The sequence below is a fragment of the Symphalangus syndactylus genome, chromosome 14 (assembly GCF_028878055.3).
Source record: "Symphalangus syndactylus isolate Jambi chromosome 14, NHGRI_mSymSyn1-v2.1_pri, whole genome shotgun sequence".
Taxonomy (NCBI): Eukaryota; Metazoa; Chordata; class Mammalia; order Primates; family Hylobatidae; genus Symphalangus; species Symphalangus syndactylus.
The window spans coordinates 75,444,835-75,469,203 of NC_072436.2; the positions used below are offsets into that span (position 1 = coordinate 75,444,835).

Here is a 24,369-nt window from a genome sequence, read left to right on the forward strand (position 1 = left end):
ATTGTGCCAGGTGGCCCCACACAGGTACCTAGAACAGCAAGGTGGACTCTTTTCTGGATGGCAGGAGGAAGGAGAGAGAGAGTAGGTGGCAGGGCAGCACTCACCACATAATCCAGGATACCAGCACCATCGTCGCCTCATTGAGGGAATTGAAGAAACGGATGAGGTCTTCTCCTTCAGAGCCTAGTTTCTTTAAGGCCACTCCTAACACCAGAGCAAACAGGACCAATCCTAAAATGTTCATCCCTTCTATCTCAGTGCCTGCGGGGATCTGCAGGATCAGAGAGGATAGAACAAGTTTACAACAGATGAGTGAGAATTAAAGATGGATTTGCTTGGTGTCCCCACCAGACTGAAACACTGTACCCAGAACGAGAAAAAGCTCATATTTTCTTTAACAATAGCAATTCTGCAAATAAAGGGGTAGGAAACTTAAGGGGAGATGTAGTCTGAGGATACAGAAAGCCAACAAGCAAAAATTTCTTCTAGTTAACTCTGAAAGCTGCCCAAAATGGCATAGGTTAAAGTGGAAGGTAGTGGGCTCCCTGTCATGGAAATATATTTAAGTAGGGGTTGGACAACCACCTCCAAGGGCTGCTTTTAAAAGAAGAACTGGTTAGTCAAAAGTTCCTTCAGGCTGGGCACGGTGGCTCACACCTGTAATCCCAGCACTTTGGGAGGCCAAGGCGAGTGGATCACCTGAAGTCAGGAGTTTGAGACCAGCGTGACCAACATGGTGAAACCCTGTCTATACTAAAAACACAAAAATTAGCTGGGCATGGTGGCAGGTGCCTGTAATCCCAGCTACTTGGGAGGCTGAGGAGAAAGAATCACTTGAACCCGGGAGGCAGAGGTTGCAGTGAGCTGAGATCATGCCATCGCACTCCAGCCTGGGTGACAGAGCGAGACTCCGGCTCAAAAAAAAAAAAAATTTCCTTCAGATAACAAATCAGTGACTGTAACTTTGACTCCTAAATGTCCACAGAGTTTTGTTGTGAGGCTCTTACAGTGACCTCCTAGCCAACAAACTTCACAGAAGATTTTCATGATCAACTTGGACTTTTTCAGGATACTCTTTCCTAAATCAGTGACTTAAAATGCACAGACATTCTATATTCTTAATTTTTTCCAGCAATGCTGAATCTCCTTACTGCAAGCATATATTAGACAAACATTTTATCCCACCAACACATGTTATGAAATAATCGTTGGTGTTCCCTAGCCCTTGCAGCTTGAGCGCAAAGGCTGGGCCCTAGCCCAAGTGTCTGGCAAATGATAGGTACTCAAAATCATCACAAATTTCTTTCTAAATACTTTTCTAATTTCCAAATTAACTGGAGATACCTAGGTGGCTGGTGTGATTCATATGAAATGTACCAAAAGCCATGGATTCATATATATCATCAAAATTGTGATGGAGTAGCTTTTCGTTTTCTTCCAACTTTTCTTTTCTTTTTTTTTTTTTTTTTTGAGACAGAGTTTCGCTCTTGCTGCCTAGGCTGGAGTGCAATGGGGCGATCTCAGCTCACCACAACCTCCACCTCCTGGGTTCAAGTGATTCTCCTGCCTCAGCCTCTGAAGTACCTGGGATTACAGGCATGTGCCACCACACCCAGCTAATTTTGTATTTTTAGTAGAGAAGGGGTTTCTCCATGTTGGTCAGGCTGGTCTGGTCTGGAACTCCCGACCTCAGGTGATCTGCCTGCCTCAGCACTTCCAAAGTCTGGGTTTACAGGCGTGAGCCACCACGCCTGGCCTTTCTTCCAACTCTTCATTGTGAGGACAGTGTTCACCATATAGGGCGCTTTTGTTTATGTTGATAGATATCACTTATAGAGAAGCAGCAGTAATAGTAATTAAGGAGCACTGGCTTTGGAGCCTGACTTTCACTACTTCCTAGTTGTGGGAGTCTAGGTAAGTTATTTAACCTCTTTGTGACTCAGTTCCCCATTTATAAAATGGAGATAGTCACAATAGCTAATATGTAAAGTTGCTATGAAGATTAAATATGTTAACATATGTAAAGTACTTAGACTGTGTCTGGCAAATGAAAACCAACAAGAACTATTATTATATTAATGGAATATCTTGGAGATCATTCTAGGCTCACTCTGTCTGGAGTGTCTTCCTCTTAAAATGTTATTTTAATTCCATAGACAATAAGACGACTGTTTTTATTTATTTATTTTTTTGGAGACAGAGTTATACCCTGTCATCCAGGCTGAAGTGCAGTGGCGTGAACACGGCTCACTGCAGCCTTGATCTCCAGGGTCTAAGCAATCCTCTTACCTCAGCCTCCTTAGTAGCTGGAACCACAGGTATGTGCCACCATGCCAGGCTAGGTTTATTTATTTTGTAGAGATGGGATCTCCCTAAATTGCCCAAACTGGTCTCAAACTCCTGGGCTTAAGTGATTCTCCCAACTCAGTCTCTCAAAGTGTTATTATTACAGGTGTGAGCCACTGCACCTGGCCAAGACTTCTGACTATCACTACTGTCTCCTGGGACTTGACTTATTAAAGCTGGGTGCAGTGGGTACAGCTGAAAGCTGGGGGAGAGAGGTGATTTGGGGGATTTATTGCTGGCTCTGCTACTGGCCTACTAGGATTCTATGAGCTGGATGGCTAACACCTGGTGTTGACTTTGGGGCTGTCAACTCACGCTTTTTGATAATGTCCCAAGTCCTAACTGGAATTAAGGGTCAAGATTCAATGAAACCAGAAAATTCAATTATTATTTGAAAGTTTGTTTTAATATCACATGTTCTCATATGTGGGAGCTAAAAAAGTGGATCTCATGAAGACAAAGAGTAGATTGGTGGTTCCTAGAGGCCAGGAGGGGTAGGGGGAAAGGGGACAAAAAGAAGTTGATTAATGGATACAAATGTACAGGTTGATAGAAGAAATACACTTAGTGTTTGATAGTTCAGTAGGGTGACTATATTTTACAATAATTTACTGTACATTTCAAAATAGCCAGAATAATTATAATATTTCTATCACAAAGAAAAGACAAATGTTTAAGGTGATGGACATCGCAAGTACACTGATTTGATCTTTACAAATTATATGAATGTATTACATTATCACATGTACCCCCAAACTATGCACATTTATTATGTAATTTCTTACATCAGTAAGAAAATTGTTTTAACAATTAAGAGAGCTGGTTTTAGCGGGTCTGCAATTCTAAGGTGTGACATTTGAGGTCAGGCAGTTCCAGCTTTCGAACCAACTCTCGGATTTGGGGACAATTACAATAATTTTTCCAACGAAATGACTCCCTTTCTGTAGAGGAGGCTGGTGGCAGGTGGGTTTGGAGCAAGGTATGCTGGCTGTAACACACCTGGGCAAACTTAGCATTGAGTGGGGCTAGGGGACTACAAACAACCAGAGTTGCATCCCGGCCAGTCTCCCTGGGATTTTGCAGATTCTGTTCCTGCTGCCTACATCACTTTTCCCCCACATCTCCCCATAGCTCCTCCCTCACCTGATCAGAAGGCCTCCCTGACCACTCTGCTAAAATAGTACCCATCACCATAGACACACACACACAAACACAAACACACTCTTCCTATTTGCCCTGCTTTAATGTTCTTCTTGGTGCCTATCACTGGCTGACATATACTTATTTATTACATGATTCCCTCCACTAGAACATGAGCTTTGTAAGAGCAGGGCTTTGACTGTATTGAGCACTACTGGAGTCCAGCACCTGGGAAAGGCACCTGGCTGTTGCCAAATAAATCACTGTTTGATGAATTAATGATTCAACTAAAGCCTAGGAGGAGTGTGTCTGTGGCAAGTTATTACATGGGATCAAAGTGGCCATGGAGATAGATCCACGGGTCAGAGGCACCCTTCCAAGTGTCCTTGAGCCTCTGGGTCCTTGATTGATTTAATTCTTTTTAGAGACAAAGTCTCCCTCTGTTGCTGTCTAGAGTACAGTAATCTTAAACTCCTTGGCTCAAGGGATCCTCCTACTTCAGCCTCCCAAGTAGCTGGTACTACAGGCACACGCCACCATACTTGGCTAGTATAGAAAAAAAATTTTTTTTTAGATACGTATCTATGTTGCCCAGGCTGGTCTCAAATTTCTGGCTTCAAGCAATCCTTCCACCTCAGCCTTCTGAGTCACTGAGATTACAAGCGTGAGTCACGATGCCTGGCTAGGTCCTTGACTTCATCTGTCACCAATATCCCAACCTTGGGGACAAGGCCCTCACCTGCTATGCCTTTACACAGTCTTATCACCACAGGGTTTAGGAAAGCCTGGAACCAGAGAGGACACACTGCCCCTCTTTCTTTTTTTATTTATTTTTTTGAGACGGAGTCTCGCTCTGTTGCCCAGGCTCGAGTGCAGTGGCAGAATCTCGGCTCACTGCAACCTCCACCTCCTGTGTTCAAGTGATTCTCCTGCCTCGGCCTCCCAAGTAGCTGGGATTACAGGTGCCGACCACCATGCCTGGCTAATTTTTATATTCTTAGTAGAGACGGGGTTTCACCATGTTGGCCAGGCTGGTCTGGAACTCCTGACTTCAGGTGATCTGCCAGCCTTGGCCTCCCAAAGTGCTGAGATTATAGGCGTGAACCACTGCACCCAGCCTCTTTCTTAAAGCCTGACTCCTTAAATGCCTGGGTGAAATTTACAGTGAAGGCAAGTGTATGTCAGCTGAGGTGGATGCTCACAGGTAACCAGTATTTCCAGTGGAGAAGTCACAGCAGCCATATTTGCCAAAACTTAAAGTTATTGCAGAGACAATTAGTGTTCTAGCATTTACTCATCACTCTTGGTTTCTTTCTATTTATTTATTTAGACATAGTTTTGCTCTGTTGCCCAGGCTGGAGTGCAGTGGTACGATCATGACTTACTGCAGCATTGACCTCCCAGGGTCAAGCAATCCTCCTACCTTGGCCTCCCAAGTAGCTGAGACTATGGACATGTGCCACCATGCCTGGCTAACTTTTATTTAATTTTTATTTTTTGTAGAGATGGGGTCTTGCTATGTTGCCCAGGCTGGTCATGAACTCCTTGGCTCAAGCAGTCCTCCCTGCCTCCCAAAGTGCTTGGATTATAGGCGTAAGCCACTGCACCTGGGCAACAATTAGTTTTTTTAAACTGGCCAAAATGGCCTTGATCAACCTTGGAAGACCATCATTTCAAGTAATTTGTAGTGGGGGTACTAAATCCTACCTGATCAGGTTGTCCTAAGGCTCAAATGAAATAACGTCAGAAAGTGTCTGTGCCAAGAGGGTGGCATGCAGAAGTGAGCTACTGACCTGGAAAGCAGGCCTAGCTGACACCCACATCCCAATGTGCCCAGCTATGGAATCCAGGGCCTGTCAGAAGGGGCCCAGTTGGACGTCCAGCCACGTCCTCTGGCCAGACAGAGGGAAGTGATCTCCATTTTTTAAAATCAAGAGCCACTGACTGGATTCACATTTATGAACAGGGGGGATATCATTCACTAGGGGACTTTTGGAATGTGTATGGGCACTTTGGTTGTCATAATGATTGTGGTGTCTTACTGGGAAATAGTAGGCAGGGTACTAAGAATGCCAACCATTCTGAAATGTTCAGGCAACCAAATGCAGACTTTCCTACATCCCCCAGGCCTCAGAGCATCCTATCAGACAGTCATATAGGGAGAAAAAGCTGTTTAAAATGCACTGAGCTAGGATTAACTCCATTTTACCCATAAATATTTTTTCTGCATAGTTTTAGTATTCACTGGATTTTCCAAGAATATCAAGTGGATGTAAACTGAAGGAAGACTTTATTTTGTTCCCAACTTCAACAAGTGTTATTTGCCATTTTAGAATAATATCCAAGTCACTAGTATGAGACATAATGTTGGTCTGCACTTGTAGCTGTTGCGTTTGGGGTAATTCTTTTTTTTTTTTTTTTGAGACGGAGTCTTGCTCTGTCGCCCAGGCTGGAGTGCAGTGGCGCAATCACGGCTCACTGCAAGCTCCGCCTCCCGGGTTCACGCCATTCTCCTGCCTCAGCCTCTCCGAGTAGCTGGGACTACAGGCGCCCGCCACCACGCCCGGCTAATTTTTTGTATTTTTAGTAGAGACAGGGTGCGTTTGGGGTAATTCTGCATACGTATACAAAAATATTTATTTAGCATGTATTTCAAAATGTGCAGAAAAATAGCAAAAAATGTGCCTACAATATTTAGTTGACTTCTATCTCACTGCTTTTAAATCTCAATTTATTTATTCTAAGTAAATGCAAGTATCTGAAAACTTCGTTATGTCTTCTAGTATAGTTGTATATTTACATGGTAAAATATGGATTATTTTATTAGAAATTACTTTTATTTCTCCCTTATGTTGATTTTTTAAAAAATGTAATAGGTGTAGGGGTAGTTTAAATCACTTATTAATTACATTTCCAGATGGCAGAAAAGGTTTTATAAAATGTTTTCTGGGGCCAGGCACAGGCTCACACTTACAATCCCAGCACTTTGGGAGGCAAAGGTGGGAGGATTATGTGAAGCCAGGAGTTTAAGGCCAGCCTTGACAACATGGTGAAACTCTGTCTCTACAAAACATAAGAAAAAAAAAAAAAAAAAAATTAGCTGAGCATGGTGGCACACGCCTGTAGTTCCAGCTACTCGGCAGACTGAGGCAGGAGAATCACTTGAGGCCAGGAGTTCAGTGCAGTGAGCCATGATCACACCACTGCACTCCAGCCTGGGCAACAGAGCGAGACCCTTTTTCAAACAAACAAACAACAAATAAATCAACAAACAAAATGTTTTACGGATCCTCTCAGGATTGTAGTGCTTTGAGAGCAACATGGTATTTGGCCATGTAAATAACCAAAGGAGCAAACCTAACTTGTTCGCTCCAATAGCCCATTCAAACCCCAAAGTTTTCAGCCCACGTCCTGTATGCTCCTTCAAAGAAGAAATAAGATTTGCTTTAGACATATTTTTACAAGTGACCTTATAAAAAGCTTTACCTTTTCATGGGTTACATTTCCAGAGCTGCTGTTGTGGGTCACAACTTTATAATCAGTTGCATACTGTAATCAAGAGGAAAAAAAAAACCCACTGTTAGTGCACAGGTGAAGACCGATCTAGAGGAACCAAGGGCACTGCTGCGCTCTCGCTACTTCTGTCACTGTTCACACTGAGTGTCCTGGGCATTCCTCACTTGGATGGCCTGACAAGAGCCTCTGAGAACTGTACAAAAGCTACATTAGGACCAAGTCAGCAGATACTTCAAGAGGTCTCTGGGTTGCTTAGTGTCCCAAGGAAACAGGGAGAATTTCCTTACGTTCTTTGGGCAATGGTTTGGAGAAGGAGGGCTGCACAATTTTATGCTGATAGTTTGATATTTCCTCAGCCTTATATGTCATTATTTGAATAACTTTGGCATTAACTCCATAATGCCAAAGTTCACTTTTCATTGTATCATTTTATTTTCATTCATTTATTTATGCCCCACTTTGTTCTAGAACTTATTTGAGCATGACTGCTTCTACCATCTCTTTCTAATCTGGCTTGAGCCTCCACTCTTGAAAGCCAGGGATGTGAGGCAAGATGGCGTCATGTAACTGAGCCTTCAGGGGGACTCAGTTATCAGAAGTGAGACGTCTCTCTAGCTTTGGTCCCCTGGTTGATTTCACATGCTTCTGCATGGTGCACATAGGTGTCTGCCTGTGGCAGTATGTACTAACAAGCAGAATCTGTTAGTACAGTCCTTCCTGGCCCCTTTGAAGGGCACCTGGTCCTCGAACTGTCAGGAGGAGGCAATTAGGAAGTATAGACGCGAAGGCCTGCTTTCTGCCTGCCCTTGCTGGGCTCTGGTTTCTCCCAGCTTTATCAGTGTTACAGAAAGGCAGAGGTGTTCAAACAAACCCACCCGCCTCCTCTGTGACAGGCACTAAAAAAAGCCCCATATACCTATATTTTTTTCCTACCTCACATTATATATACAAGTCACTCCTGTGCTTATATGCAGATCAAAAAACAAAACAAAACAAAAATGAGAGATTTAAGTAGAAACAGAAAAGTCTTTGCTTGTAAAAAGCAATCAGATTAGACCATATAATCTAGGCCTTTATATTCCTTCTCTGTGTAAAGAATGGTCATAGGAGGCCAGGCGCAGTGGCTCACGCCTGTAATCCCAGCACTTTGGGAGGCCGAGGCGGGCAGATCACAAGGTCAGGAGATCAAGACCATCCTGGCTAACACGGTGAAACCCCGTCTCTACTAAAAAGTACAAAAAATTAGCCGGGCATGGTGGCAGGCGCCTGTAGTCCCAGCTACTTGGAAGGCTGAGGCAGGAGAATGGCGTGAACCCGGGAGGCAGAGCTGGCAGTGAGCCGAGATTCTGGCACGGCACTCCAGCCTGGGCAACGGAGTGAGACTCCGTCTCAAAAAAAAAAAAAAAAAAAAAAAGAATGGTCACAGGAATGTTACTTGCAGCATTGCCAAAAAATAGGGGAAAATCAGAAACAACCTGAACATCCATTGGTAGGGGACTAGTAGAGGAGAATTATGTTATGCTCTTACAATGGAGTACTCTACGGCCGTGGCGTTATGCAGAAGAGTAGCTACCGACATGAGAAAATATTCACAATATACTGCCTTAAAAAAAAACCCAGCAGGCTATGAAACGTGTTGTGTAGTGTGTGTACATACTATGTATGCTTATCTTTATTTTATTATTTATTTATTTATTTATTTTGAGATGGAGTCTCACTCTGCTGCCCAGGCTGGAGTACAGTGGTGTGATCTCGGCTCTCTGCAACCTCCAGCTCCCAGGTTCAAGCAATTCTCCAGCCTCAGCTTCCTGGGTGGCTGGTATTACAGGTGCACACCACCACACCTGGCTAATTTTTGTATCTTTAATGGAGACGGGGTTTCACCGTGTTGGTCAGGCTGGTCTTGAACTCCTGACCTCAAGTGATCCACCCGCCTTGGCCTCCCAAAGTGCTGGGATTACAGGCATGAGCCACTGCGCCCAGCCTGTATGCTTATTTTTAAAATGTATGTGTATACACACGTAGAAAAAACATATCTGAAAGAGGTATAACAAAATAATGGGTAGCTCTAGACAGTGACTATGGATGATTTTTGTTTTCTGACACTTCTTTGTATTTTAATTTTTTTTTGCAGTGAGCACATATTATTTTTATAGTCAGAGAAAAATATAAAAGTGTATTGTTTAAAAAAGTCTACAATATTTAAGACATCCCCAAAATGTGATTTGAGGGTATTTCTTAGGTAATATAAACAAATTTTGGAACCAGTGGGACATTTTGGAAAGTTTTGTTTGTTCAGTCTTTATTTATTTATTTTGTTGTTGTTGTTTTTTAACTCTAGGTATCCATTTATAAAAGTTTAGGCCAATCTTACCAAGTTTTGTTAACACCACCATCTCTCCCTGTTCTACCTTACCTAACTCTATAGCAGTAATTGATACATTTCTTCCATCAAAGTTTCATATTTTTAGCAAAGTATCAAGCCTTACCGTACGGAAAGCTGCAACCACAAGATTTGAGGGAAACAGGTTTCTGTTGGAAAAGAAAGCATTCTGTCAGTATTCTTTTAAAACAATTTTTTAGAGTTGAGGTCGCTGTTGCCCAGGCTGGAGTGCAGTGGTGTGATTGCAGCTCACTGCAGCCTTGAACTTTTGGGCTCAAGTGATCCTCCTGCCTCAGCGTCCCAAAGTGTTGGGTCTACAGGCGTGAGCCATGGAGCCTGGCTTCATCAGTATTCTTAAAATTCGGTGTGCAAAGTATCTGCTTTGAGATGTCCACTTCTAAAACCCTAACACGGTGTTCTCTCTCCACCCCCAGCTGACACTGCATCTTTTGCTTGATTTAAGCACCCTAACTGTGCCTGTGCTGCTGGGCCACAGTAGATACTTTGAAGCCACTGATTTTCATTTTCATCTCTCTCATGGTACTCCTTGATATCTGAGCTTAACTGTGTCCAACCAAGTCTATAACTGCATTGCTTTCCTCTCACCTAGAGGTTAGGCACCATTGCAGTGGTTTGCAATGTCAAGTGGTGCTGCTCACTAGTGAAATCCAAGGGCGTTTTTGTTGTTGCAAAATTGAGGCATTCCTGAACTGGGGGGAATGTGTGGGGAGAAATGCCAGGCCCCACACATTTGTCCTGTTAAATGCAGTAGAGTCCTGTATAATGAGTTGTCTCAAGGCCCTCCAATGTCTTGCATGACATACCTGTAGATAAAAACCTTATCTATAATTACTCAAGACTAAACTAATTCCAAAACAAGTTTCTGTTTTTCACAATTTGAACATATACTGAATTTTCCAGAAGTGTAACTACTTGTAAATTATGGGGTGATTTTTGTTTTGTTCAGAATGTTTCCAAATATTATTTGTCTTCCTGGAAAATCACACCACCAGTGCAAATTGTAGAATCTGAGTCCCTAATTCCACACCCAGTGTCAAGTAACAGTCTGCATTTATAACTATCTCATTAGCAGTGATTCTGAGTTCAGGAGTAAGCATTCAACCACTTTATTTTAGAGCATGTATATATTGAAACACATTGTTTTTATTATAATTATTTTCCTTTTGTATATTACAGTTACATCATATTGATATTTTGAAATTATGTGGGCAGGGACATTTTATTTATGGATTTCATCTTAGAATTAAGGATATTATAAACATTTGTTATAAAACGAGGGCAATCAAGCTGATGGAGCCCAAAATCTGTTCATGCAAATAGTTTTACTGAGGGCTCTGTGTAGGATGCTGGTCTTGATATACAAGAAATTCTTTTTTTTTTTTTTTTGAGATGGAGTCTCGCTGTCGCCCAGGTTGGAGTGCAGTGGCGCGATCTCGGCTCACTGCAGGCTCCGCCTCCCGGGTTCACGCCATTCTCCTGCCTCAGCCTCCTGCGTAGCTGGGACTACAGGCGCCCGCCACCTCGCCCGGCTAATTTTTTGTATTTTTAGTAGAGACGGGGTTTCACCGTGTTAGCCAGGATGGTCTCGATCTCCTGACCTTGTGATCCGCCCGCCTCAGCCCCCCAAAGTGCTGGGATTACAGGCGTGAGCCACCGCGCCCGGCCGATATACAAGAAATTCTATTCCAGCTGACAGTCCACTTGTTCTCACTTCCTGCGAGAAGAGTAAGTCTAGAAGAGCAAAAGACTCTGGATCATTCTTAACAATTTGTGTCAAACTTATCCACTAATTCTTACTTCTGTAAGAAGCTGAGTTGCTCACCAGCATCTCCAGGCAACTATTTGCAGTGCATTGGATTTCAGAGGTAGGCAGGTCTGGCTGCAACCCAGCTGTAGCAGGCAGAGTCTAAGATGGCCTCCTGGTATTCACACCTTTGGGTAATCCCTTTAGTCTGGGTGGACCTATGACTTGCTTCTAATGAGCAAATGTAGCAAAGGTGATGGGATGTCACATCCACGATTTGGTTACATAAGGTTGTAGCTTCCATTGTGCTAGCTGACTCTTCTTATTGTCTTCTGCTTGCATGCTTTGATGAAGCAAGCTGCTATGTTAGAAAGGCCCACGAGACTAGAAACTGCAGGTGGTCTCCAGCCAAGAGCCAACTGAGGCTCCCGTCCAAACTTCAAGGAACTGAATTCTGCCAACAACAACATGACGTCAGAGGTGAATCTCTCTCCAGGTGGACCTGCGGGTAAGAACTTAGCCCTGACCAACACCTTGATTGCAGCCTTGTAAGAGACTGAAGCAGAGGACCCAACTAAACTGTGCCAAGATTCCTGACTCCAGAGAGACTGTAGGATAGTAAATATGTGAGATTTTAAGCTGTTTAAGCTGTTAAATGTGTAGTAGTTTGTTATGCAGCAATATACCAGCCAACAAAGTTAATAAGATGCAAAAATCACTGCATTAGAACACTTAGGGTGCTCTCACAGGACGGCCAGCATGCACAGCCTGCAACACAGCATTTCCCAAACTTGTCCATAGAACCTGAATTGCTTTTAGCATATTTAGAGAATACCAGAGTACGTGTCTGCATTTAAGCAGAAAAAATTAATCTTTAGCTGAATTAAATTGTTGCAAAACTGTGACCAGAAGTTTGATTCTTATCACAGCTATATTTACTTTTTAAAAAGTAGAAACAGACTAGCAACTTATATTGGCTAGTTTTCAGAGTATAGATGAGTAACAACTTACATTTGTTATTATTTCCATTACAAAGCAACTTTCTTACATATTTCAGTCTTGGGGGCTACCTTTGGCATTTCATTTCCATTTTCTGCCCTAGTCAGAAGCAGCAAGGGGCCCTGTGCCAACGTCTCTCTGTTCTGTATCCACCACACAACAATCCTCAGTTGTTGACAGACTGAGCTGCTCTAAGTTTCTCTCTCCATGAGGACCAGGAAGTTCAGAAAAGAGTTAGGTTAGAAGCCCTCCACTTTCCTCATGGGAAACAATTTCCCCGGCGAATACCTCACATCCTTCAGGGATTAGCTGTTTCCTCAATTGGTACAAGCACAGCCTTTCCCACAGCCTTGAAATGCATTCTCTTCTAAAGAGCACAACACTATTTGTTTAATTCCGTCTATCTGTCCTGCCCAATCTCTTCATACAAGCAATAACCTGGTAACATCTTACCCAGAACAGGCCCTGTCCTTAACCCAGAACTTCTACACCTAACAGCCACTGGCACACCGACCTGTTTTCAGACTGTCTACAATATCTAGTCTACAAAATCCAATGGGAACAGAGGGGTTCAGAAGCAAAAGAGCAACTTCTGCCCCCCAAAAATCAAGTTCCTAAGAAAAATGTGATGTGTTTTGATAGTTTCTGAAAAAGTTAAACATACACTTACCACAGGACTCACCAATTCCATTCCTAGATTTTTTTTGGAGACAGAATCTCACTCTTTTGCCCAGGCTGGAGTGCAGTGGCGGATCTTGGCTCACTGCAGCCTCTGCCTCCTGGGTTCAGATGATTCTCCTGCCTCAGCCTCCCAAGTAGTTGGGACTACAGGTGTGCGCCACCACGCCCGGATAATTTATTTATTTATTTATTTTTCTGAGAGAGAGTCTCCCTCTGTCTCCCAGGCTGGAGTGCAGTGGCGTGATCTCAGCTCACTGCAAGCTCCGCCTCCCGGGTTCACACCATTCTCCTGCCTCAGTCTCCCGAGTAGCTGGGACTACAGGCGCCTGCCACCACGCCTGGCTAATTTTGTTTTTGTATTTTTAGTAGAGACGGGGTTTCACCATGTTAGCCAGGATGATCTCGATTTCCTGACCTCGTGGTCTGCCCCCCTCAGCCTCCCAAAGTGCTGGGATTACAGGTGTGAGCCACCGTGCCCAGCCAAGTTTTGTATTTTTAATGCAGACAGGGTTTCACCATGTTGGCCAGGCTGGTCTCAAACTCCTGACCTCAAGTGATCTGCCCGCCTCGGCCTCCCAAAGTGCTAGGATTACAGGCATGAGCCACCACGCCCGGCCCACTCCTAGATATTTACCCAAGAAATATAAAAATATATGCCTGCAAAAAGGACCTGTATGCATAACAGCATTATTCATAATAGTCCAAAACCCAAATGTCCATCAACAGATGAAGGCATACAAAGATTATGAAAACTCCATACAACGGAATACCACTCAGCAATAAAAAGAAGCCAAGTGATATACGCGACAACACGGATAATCTCAGCAACACTGTGCTGAGCAAAACAAGACTGACAAAGGAGAGTGCATACTGAATGATTCCGTTGATATGAAACTCTAGAAAAAGCCAAACTAATTTATAGTGATAAAAAGCAGGTCAGCTGCCTGAGGCCAGGGGTGGAGAATGGGGATTGCTGAGAAGAGTCATAGGTGATGGAAAAGTTCAGTATCTTGATTGTGGTGGTGGTCACATGAGTTATCCATTTGTCAGAACTCATTGAACTGTACCTTTAAAGTGGGTGCATTTATTGTATATAAATCATACCTTGAAATTGTTTAAAAACTTATATAAAAAAGTATGGTAATAACTGATAGAGATTTTCCAACTAAAAAATATGTACATTCAATGGGAGGGCTGAACTTTTTTTTAGATTATACAGCTCATTTCTCAGATAACAATCTTTGGGAAGGGCTCTCCTGGTGGCAGTGAGCTGAAGCACCATAGAAAGCATCCTCCTTCGCTTTCATCCTCTGCTTGCCACAGACCAGGGGCAGGAGCAGTGCCCTCCTGCTGTCACCAAGGGCAAGGAGACGAGGCTGCCAGAATAAAGCAACATGTTTCTCTGTCCTCTACTTTCCCTCTCTCCTTTGGCTTTCAGACACAGATGCTGTGGTAAACTCTGGTTCTTACTCCTGAGCTCTCTTCTAATCCAGGATCAGCTGCCTCTCCGGCAAACCCAGAGCTCTGTCTTCAGGCATTTTTCCCAACTCCTCACATTCACACAGTAGCTTCATGGGCTTTCGAAATCAGAGACATTGAGCTGGAAGGGATTTTAGAGGTGATCCAGTTCTAGCCCCTCATTTAGCACATAGAGACACCAATGCCCAGTTACTGAGCATCTCCCATTTCTGCTCCATCTAGGCCAGCAATGTCCAACTGAAATGTCTGCATTTGTGCTGCCATGTTGGACTATACAGCACTTCAAATGTGGCTAGTGACACCAAGGAACTGATTTTTAAGTTTTATTTACATTTGCAGTAATTTTAAATAGCTACATGTGGCTAGTATCTATTGTATTGGACAGCCCAGATACAGAGTACTGAAATCCAGAGTCCAGAAGTCAGGAGGACCAAATGGTCATCCTGTGTTCGCCTCTGCACATCACCCACTTTCACTGGGTGTTAGGATGCTTCTAAGCACCGAGCTCTCCTCATCTTATTCAAGTTTGCAAATATTTCCTTTTTCTGTTGTTTGATCCTGAGAGATCTACTTGAATTACATATGTATTAGGCCAAAGTTTCTCAAATATCAGTAGACCATTAAATCAATGTGGCTTTAACCAGTATTTTATAAAAGATGAAATACATTAGACAAAAATATCAGTATGTATCACACTTAAAATATTGTTTGGTGGAACCTGTGTTTTGGTTTGAGTATGTGGGAGTTGGGGGGTGGGTATAAATGTACTTTTTATGGTAGGTCAAAATTAAAAACGTGTGAAACGTCTAAGATACACTACTAAATCTAGAGGCCCAAGTCAGTCCGAGCCAGGAGATAATGAATGAACAAGCTTTTCCAGTGCTATAAGACTTTTTGAATATATTACTTAAAACAAACAGAAAAACTGGTATGAAATGAGGTTGACTTGGCCAATGCAGAACCACTGTGGGAGGTGCCGTGCAGACCCATGCAGCTCACACAGTGAAAAACTTCAAAAACGTTCTTTCTGTAACATCTGATACTGTTTGTTCTTCTGATCCTATTGTCAAGAGTGGTATGCATTTCTCTGTTCTATATGAAAAGAATGTAAAACAATTTACTTTTGCTTGGGCATATTTTGTTCCAGAATTATTTCCTTTTATTTAAGTTCAAAAATTCTTTACCAAATCTATTAAAATTTCAAAGACTCTTCAGAACAGGATATGGCATGGTATGTACACCTGATAAATATTTATTATCCCTAGTATTTATTGTTACAGAACCAGTTAACAGGGATGTGACCCTTCAGATCTTGGTACCCCCTACAAGGCTGAGCTGAGGAAGGGCTGGGGCTGGTGGACTTGCACTCTGATGATGGGGGTGTGAATCTATCCTCTCTTTAAGGCCTCCATCCAGTTTTAGATTCCAGCTGGAAAGGGTAAGGCTGAACCCCTGAAGTGGGGATCTTTTGGGGGAAATTAGGTTAAGAGCAGCACTCATGCTTAATATCAAATAGCCCTCAGCTGTCCCTGAGAGGCTGGGACACACTAGAATATTAGCAAAGCACTCATATATTAACTTATTTAATCCTCACAACCATTCTAGGTCGTAGGTCTCATTAGTCTCATTTTACAGATAAGGACACTCAGGCACAGAGAGGACAAACGACTTGTGCATGTACAGCAAGTGCGTCATAGAGCTGGGCTTCAAACGCAGGTGATTGGCTTTAGTGTCTCCTCTTCATCACTACCCACCTCCCTAGGTTGATGCTTTTTTCTGTCTCTAAACTATTCAGGTGTCCTCCTGGGTGGTAAAAGAAATGGTCAAGAGTTAAAACCTTTTTTTTTTTTTTTTAAATTACAAGCTGCTATTATTTTCCTTTCATCACTAGTTAGGCTGAGACAATGCCATTAATTTGGATTCTTGTTAGATGTGCTGTCTTCATTTTGCCTATAGAAGAGAGAGACATGGGCATAGTTACAACAACCCGCCACAGTCAATAATGTAAAGAAATTGTTCACAACTCCTCAACTTCGCCATCTGGTGGCTAATATTACTATTTATTTTAATTTAAAAATATGGAACGCTTCACACTGGAACATCATGTTGTGTGTCATCCTTGCACAGAGGCCATGCTCGTCTTCTCTGTATTGTTCCAGTTTTAGTATATGTGCTGCCAAGGCAAGCACGGGAGGCTAATATTAAATCTCAGTCTCTGATAGTTTTTTTTTTTTTTTGCACCTATTCAAGTAGTGTGTTCTTTGCAGCTTGAGAAGCATCATACATATTCACGCCAGTCCTTGAGAAGGAGGTAAGTCCAGCACACCTCCCTCTGTGAAGGGAAAGGCTCAGAGCATGGTTTGCTATTAAGAAAATTAGCACGAGCAGTGAAAAAAACCCTAGAAAACTGGGCAACAGACAAAATCCTAATTGTATTTACCATATACATGGCCACACCCTACTGTGCTACTGCAAGATGGTGGCCCTCGGCCATTCTTCTGGTTGCCAGCACAGACCAGAGCCCCGGGCCTAGGCTCTGTCCCTACCTGCCTCCTTGGCAGTTACACCCTGGTTCTCCAGTTGAAAACTACAAACTTTAGAGCCCAAAGGAATGTTAGAAACCAGTTGCCTCAATCCCTTCAATTTACAGCAGAGGTCAACTAGAGATCATAAGCATGTAAGGCAGGGGAAAAAGAAACCAGAATGTCAGTGAGGATCTGTGGGGACTTCTGTCCCATTTCAGAATGGAAGGCTCTTCTGAGTTTAGTTTTGACTTCTCTCCCTTTCCAAATTTTCCATAGTGTGACTCTATTAGTTAGTAGTCTAAAACATAGTCAGTTACTGTTCACTTCTCCTCCAGATGCCATGTGGTTCCCAATACACCTAAAGACTACCTTAGCTTCAAGTCTTCTTGAGTTCCCCTAAACATTCCTTTTCTTCCCATCTACCCTCATTTATTTCAGGTTATGGAAAGAGGGCCATCCCCATTAGCTCAGGTGAACTGGAAAACCCAATCACTCTATTTATAACAAGAGCACAGGTGTATTGGGCCAGCACTGTTCTAACAGCTTTAGAACCCAGAAGAGCTTTAGAGCTCTTAGACACAACCCAGCTAACCCTCAGAACAATCCTGCGAGGTGGGTGCCATCATGATTCCCATGATAAAGATGAGGAAACCAAGGAACGGAAAAGTTATGGACATGTTCCACAACCAGTAAGCATTGTTAGGGACCAAGAAGTTCCACAATGACTAGTTTCCTGATAACCTGTTTCTGTCTCTTTGGTGCCCAACCATTTCATTTTGGATGAAAAGTCACAAGTCAACCACTTAGGTCACAATGGTTCTGAAAGTCCTATACTGTTCTGGATTCCCAGGCACAGAACTCTGGGCTGCTCAGGAAGAGACTATGATTCTTCCACCTGCCAGCTACTATTGGCCATCCCTTCTCAGTGTTTCTAGCGCCAGCCTTCTCATCCCGATTCTCTATTCTACATTGTTATTTCTAATCCATTGTGTTCTGGGAAATCAAACCACTCAGCAATGACATTCTGAATTTAAAAAAAATATATACACATGTAATGAATACCTACTAGCTTCATCTCTTTCTGACTTGTAGTTCCAGCTTTAAAAACCAAATTAGAAATCATGACAGAGAGACCCTGGGGAATTTGGGGGCACTTTACCATCAGGAAAGGGCATGGACTTTAGCACAAAGCCTCAACAGCAGCTATGCTGACTCATCAGAGGCCTTTCCCACTCTTCCAGGTGTTTAAGTTCTGAGCAGCTACCTCGAGAGGGCCTGCTGGATAACTGAGGCGTTTACTGGCAGAGTCTCATTTCATTCATGTGCCCCTAGGAAGAAAAGAATGGGGCACTGCATTTCCAAAGAAGATGCCCAGAGTCACATGAAATCCACATCCATGAAGTTTCCTTGAAGGAAGCAATTTTTAAAATTTGATGTCAGAGACTCTCCAGACTCAGGAAGCGTTTCCGGGTGGCTCAGGACTTAGTTTCCTTTCACAAGCTGCTCAGCCTAAGACCAAACCTCAGTGGTGCACACATACTTTCCTTCACTTGAGGAGCTCAGCCTCCACGCTGGCTGGAGGAAAGGGGCATTTGTCTTTACCCAGTTGTATGCCTACCTGGTTCCTCTCTGGGCCCAGAGAAAGCATTTCTGAGATAGCCACACTAGACTAGGCAGGTGACATTACTAAGGCATGTTGACTTGGAGGAAGAGGGATTAGGAGAAATAGAGAGAACCCTGCACTATGGGGTAGGAGACCCACAGTCCTTCTAATCTCTTCTTTATAAGCCACTCCATGACCTTGAGCAAATCGCTTAATCTCTGTCTCAGTTTCCTCAGTCGTAAAATAGGATATACCACCTGCCCTACCTTTATCCGTGAGCTGCTGGATTAGATGAAGTTGGCTGTTGGAAGAATTGTGAAACACTACCTATCCCCAACAAGCCACAACAAAGCCTCTTTTAGCCCTCTATGCAGGTGCAGCCCAAGTCATTGAAAAGTTCCACCCACACTACTAAGCTATGATGCTGGGTCACCATCCATGTCAGAAGCAGGAGGTGAAGGGGCTTGGGTCTAAAACTAGAAAACCATGATCAGGAAACAAGAAGTCCCTTCTGGAGCTGGAGGTAATGAGGTACCCCCTACCACCACTGCCCCCTCTTCTGGAGATAAAAGATCCTGTTGAGGCTCCCGGTGCGTGACCACTAGCAGGGCAGAGCTGAACATCCATTCTCCCTCCCTGGGCCACAGATCCCTGCAAAGAATAATCCTTTAACCCCATAATTGCCTTTCCTCCCTGAGAGAGCTGACAGACATCCTACAGATAATAGGCTAAAGGTGCTCTCAACCTCAGGAGACATTTTTTCAGCACTCACCTAAAAGTTAATTTCCAAACTTAAAAAGTGTTTGGACTCCAAATATCAAGCTGCCAGTCATAGAACAAAGGCTGTGATCTAGACCAGCCTGGGCAGCATAGTGAAACCCCATCTCTAAAAAACTTTAAAAAGTTAGCTGGGTGTGGTGGTGTGCACCTGTAATCTCAGCTATTCTGGAGACTGAGGCAGGAGGATCGCTGAAGCCTAGGAGTTCGGGGATGCAGTGAGCTAGGATCCCAACACTGCACTCCAGTCTGGGCAACAGAGCAAGACCCAGACTCTTAAAAAAAAAAAAAACAAACTGTGATCCCCTTAAAAGTCCTAATAGGCCACCACTATCTGCCCTTTTGGCAAGAACTTTTGGTCTCCCTCATGAGTGTGTGTTTTTTTTTTTTAATACAGATGTCCTAGATTTTTGTTGTTGTTTTAAGTGAACAATCTCTCTCTTAAGTGCAGACAGCCATCACATTTTCCAGAAGGAGAAATGGAAACAGTTGGAAAGGCAAGTCACTTTGCCCAGGGTTTGCTGTTTTTCACAACCTCAGCAATGAGGAGCTTTGCCTCAATAACTCAAGACAAAATATATTAATAACTCCAAGGCTCAGAATCCAAAATCATCAGAAATTTGGAGAAGGAGCCAGCTGGACTCCTTACTCAACTGAACCTGGTTAGATCAGTAAATACCTCCCGGCTGCATTTTCCCCATTTGTGAACTTTGGGCTAATGGAGAAATCAGGAGAGACCAAGGTTTTGGATAAGTCACAGAAAGGATACTACATCATCTCAAAGGATGAAATGCAACTTCTAAGAATTACAAAAAGCAGGCAAAACTAAGTGAAGATGCTTCTCTCCCTCCGCTCTAGAACTCACACTTTTGCACAAAGGAAGGCCTTTGAAACACAGCACTCTGCAATGGTCTTTACTGGGGTGGACAGCAACCTGTCCCAAGCCCCAAGTCCTCAGGAGAGGCATATTTCTGGGCAGTATGCCTCACTCAACTAACCCCAGCCCTATTATCCGTGGGTCCACTGATAACTGCAGAAAATTGCCAGCTTCCTTCGCAGCCAAGGACTGTAACAGAGAAGGCCATAGATTGCAAGCCGGATGACCCAACAGGCAAAACTTAACCAATGCTCCCAGAAGCTTTTAGGCACCATGTGGGAGAAAATGAGGCGAAGCCTTTGGGGCGTGGTCGGAACATTTTTACCGGGGAGAGCAGCGCGAGAGTGTAAGGAGTAAAGAACAGGTGGGTCGGCTGGCTCTTCCCTAACACACGCCCACCTAACGGTGGGGACTGGTTCTTGCTCAAAGATGCGGCCCTCTTTCGATTGTGCGGTGCGCCCCAGCTGTTTGCAAAGGTGTGGTCAGCACGCAAAGACTCCAGACGTCATTTTGATATTTTTAAAACGTTAAACGCCACCAGCAGCCAGCTAAGAATTAACTCTTAGGAGTATATGAGCATATGGGTGTATGAACTGGAGGGCATCCTAGAGCTGGCGTCTCCCACTGGGCCCTGAGCGAGGTGGAGAGTGTTACCTGGCCAGGTCGAGGAAAGAGTCCACAGTCTCTTTGGGGACAGGAGGAGGCCCCGAGTCCTCCAGCCCCAGGTCGCTGGACTGAAGGGTCTGCGCACCGGATCCTGGCTTGATGATGAACGCCAAGGCCACGGCGAGCGCCGAGGCACTCAGCGTCGTGAGGCCAAAGTAGGCGACAGCGATGCCGCCCAGACGCCCGAGGGAGCTGGCATCGAGGGAGGCGGCGCCCGACACCAGGCTGCAGACCACCAGCGGCAGGATGATCATGCGCAGCATGCGGAGCAGCATCTCGCCGGGGAAGGCCAGGTAGGTGACCTGCGTGCGGCTCAGGCTGAGCCCGCGCAACGCCGCGCCCAGGCCCGCGCCCGCCAGCACCCCGGACACGGTGAGCAGCACCAGCGCTTGGCGCCGCAGGAAGCCCGCGCAACGCCGCGCGCGTCCCGCCGCGGTCCCCGGAGCTCCGGGCCCAGCCGCAGGCCCCGCCTGGGCGCTGTCAAGGTAGCCGTTGGTCTCGTTGCTCTTCTCCATGGCGCTGCACGCCGCTCCGAGCTAGAGGTGGCAGGGGACGTGGGCTCTGGCAAAAGACGGGGTTCCCAATGAATGGGTCGGTCGGCCAGTTGTGCTCCGCAGGTTCTGGGGAAGCCGCCCCGAGGGTCTCCCGGCCTGGCGCAGGAGCAGGTGTGAGAAAGGCGAGGAGAGGCGCAGAGTGCGGGTTGGAGCCGCGGGCGGAGAGGATCGCGCCCAGCCTCCCTGGAGCAGCCGCCGGCTGGAGATGATGCAAACCCGAGCCGCGAGCGCGGGCGCAGACGGGGAAGGAGGAGGGAGCGCGAGCGGCCCCAGCCCGCCCACTTCACGCCCACCGTCCCGCCCTCTGCGGCGCTGGCCAATCACAGCCCGGGAGCCGCCGCCGGGAGCCTCTGGTCCCCACCCGCGTCGCGGGTGCTGCGGGGGGCGGCCGGGCGGGAGGCTCCACCCGAGGCCGCGGGGGCGCGGGCGGCGCCGGCCAATCCTGGCGCCAATAGCCGCCTACCCGTCCGGCTAACGGAGGCCGGCTCTGGGCGACCGCGGGGAAGTGCGGGCTGAAGGACCGCCCGGGCTCGTTGGCACCTGCCGGGCCCTCTCCCGCGGCCGGGATCTGAGTCCTCGGGGCCAGAGGGCCCGGGAGAACTTAGAACGCAGCGGCATTCCTCCTCCTGAGGACTGTGGGAGGGGAAGGGAGGGGAGAGGAGGGAAGAGGAGTGGAGGGGAGGGGAGGGTCCGTCTCTCCCGGGTGGTGCTTTCGCTCCCGCGCCGCCCGCGCTCCTCTCCAGAGCTCGCCGGCCTCTCCCGCCAGGGGGCCGGGCGCGGTGAGGGGGCCCAGGGCGGTCCTGCCGCCTCGTCCCCTCCTGCGGAAGATCCCTTCTTCCAGGGGTCCTCAGGGGCTTGTGGGGTAAAGTACGCCATGGTGCCCAGCAAGGCCGCGGCCTTGAGACAAAGGACGGACCAGAGGATGTGGATGAATGAGGAGAGCCTTCGCATGCACTCATTAGGGCTCTAACGCAGCCATACCGCGAGAGAAAGGGGGCTCGCGGTGCCACCAAACCCGGCGCGCCTGGGCCGCGCCACCGCGCGCACCGGGGCGCTCCTGGGCGTGTGTCCTGGGGCCACCAGGATGGGGCTGGGTCGCCCACCAGGCCGCTGTCTGCGGTATGGGTGTTTTAAGACGCAAAACTCTTCTAGAAGAAACAGAGCTCTTACGCCACCACTTCCAGTTGTTTTCTGCCACGTAACCAAAGCTGACACACAAGCCACTGGATTTTAACCTCTTCCGTTCCCAGGCCTGAGCCCTGACGAGAAAACAGCGCAGACGGCGGTTTGGCCATCCTGAACGGTCCTTATTGTTCACGTTCTATGGATTTCCTGTTTATTTCATCTTGTATTTGATATCTGCTTTGGCCACGCGAGTTACAAGGGAAACTTCTGCTGAGTCTTTTTACTGTGTCACAGTTATTATATTTTTATATTTTCTTATTCTGCTTGTGAATTGTTCTTTAAAGACTTCCGTGAGTGGTCTGTTTTTTCTTTTTCCTTCCTTCCTTCCTTCCTTCCTTCCTTCCTTCCTTCCTTCCTTCCTTCCTCCCCTTTCTTTCCTTTCTTTCCTCTCTTTCTGGGACAAGGTCTCACTATGTTGCCCAGGCTGGTCTCCCAATTCCTGGGCTTATGGGATCCTTCTTGGTAGCTGGCACCACCCATTGTGCCAGGCAAGGGAAGACTTAATTGTGGCTAACCTCAATTAAGGAGGAAGGCAATTTACTATAGATTTCTTGCTAAAAAGGAGTCATCTTAAAACATGTCATGACATATTTGTGCAAATCAAAATGCCTTCATAAGGAACTTTAAGGAGCTGTCCGAATTTTGAGACAGTGAGTATTTTATTGCTTGGAGCCAGCCAGCTATTGGCTAGAACTTGTAGGGATTGTGTGTGTGTGTGTGTGTGGGGGGGGGGGGGGGGGGGGTAGTGTCAGATGAAGAGCTGCACATATTTGTATCTGGCTTTCCAGAATGCAGTTCATTTCTCTATGTGCACTGAAGAAAGAGTAATTCCTACAGACAGACACCGTGTTTTGCCAATCAGCCCTTCCCTTTGTTTTGACTACCACGTTTATGCAAAAGACTCTCAAATCATGCTCCAGAAATGAGTCTCCAGCTGCCTGTTTTACATCTCCACCTGAATATCCTGCAGGCATCCCAACTGGAAATGTTCAAAACCAAACTCATGGTTGCTTTCCTCAAACCTGCTCATCCTTTCTGTTAAAACATAATTGATGACCCAGTCACCTCTGTGTGAAACTTCAAAGTGAACTTTGATTCTTCCCTCTGTGGTGCCTTCTCTCATCTAATCAACTGCCAAGTCCCACAGAGATTCCTTTCACAATATTTATCACATCTGCCCATCCCATCTATTCCCACTGCTACCACACTGGCTCAGTTCTTGTTTCCTCACTTCTTATCTGGGCTATTGAAATGTTCTTCTAATTAGTCTTCCCACCTCCAATGCTCCTCTTGTTCCAACCATCCTGTATTTTGCCTTGCCCCAGGCTAATCTTCCTAATGAGTAATATACATGTTAGGATAAAGTTCAGCTTTCACCTAGCAGGAAAGAAGGAGCGATGAGGGCATGACTTCTCTCTTTAAAAACACTTCCTAAAAGCCATACACATTATTTCTCTTATATTTCATCGATAAGAATTTAGTCAAATGACCATAACTTGCTGCAAGAAAAGTTAGGGAATGTAATTTTTGTTTTACACAGGCATGCACCCAGTTAAAAAATAGGAGTTTCTCTTACTAAGGAAACACAGAAAAATGATATTGGAGGACAACTCCTTCATATCACTTCTTGTTCAAAAGCTTTCAGTGGCTCCCAGTGAATTAAGAATGTGTTCCTCATCCTGGCATTCGAGGCCTACCATGATCTGGCCTCAGCCTGCTCTCTAGCCTTGTGCCCTCTATGCCTCCTGCAAAAATGGCGCTGTATGCTCCTTCCACATTGTTTTGCCTCTCCATCCAGTCGAGTTCAGATACCACATTCCTCCTGTAGCCTTTCTGAATCCTCTTTGCACCAACTCTGCTTGCCGCCTGCAGC

General features: G+C 45.5%; 1 protein-coding gene, 1 long non-coding RNA gene and 1 pseudogene across 4 annotated transcripts in view; 1 reads left to right on the forward strand and 2 right to left on the reverse strand.

Moving 5' to 3' along the window:
- LOC129462197 (uncharacterized) overlaps positions 1-11,913 on the forward strand; it is a 57,837-nt gene extending 45,924 nt beyond the window's left edge. The window contains exon 3 of the long non-coding RNA XR_008650792.2: positions 11,505-11,913. This is a non-coding gene — a long non-coding RNA (uncharacterized lncRNA). The remainder of the gene's footprint in view (positions 1-11,504) is intronic.
- SLC1A4 (solute carrier family 1 member 4) overlaps positions 1-21,605 on the reverse strand; it is a 35,547-nt gene extending 13,942 nt beyond the window's left edge. The window contains exons 1-4 of one of the 3 annotated variants that reach the window (XM_063617902.1): positions 20,746-21,605; positions 9,492-9,534; positions 6,973-7,035; positions 105-271 (exon numbers count right to left, since the gene is read on the reverse strand). In XM_063617902.1, coding sequence (XP_063473972.1) covers positions 105-271; positions 6,973-7,035; positions 9,492-9,534; positions 20,746-21,272 — 800 coding nt within the window. In that variant the 5' untranslated portion in view covers positions 21,273-21,605. The remainder of the gene's footprint in view (positions 1-104; positions 272-6,972; positions 7,036-9,491; positions 9,535-20,745) is intronic. The other 2 variants (XM_055241964.2, XM_055241965.2) reach the window with 2 other exon arrangements.
- LOC129463266 (uncharacterized) lies at positions 16,382-16,498 on the reverse strand (annotated as a pseudogene).
- Positions 21,606-24,369: the final 2,764 nt, after the last annotated feature.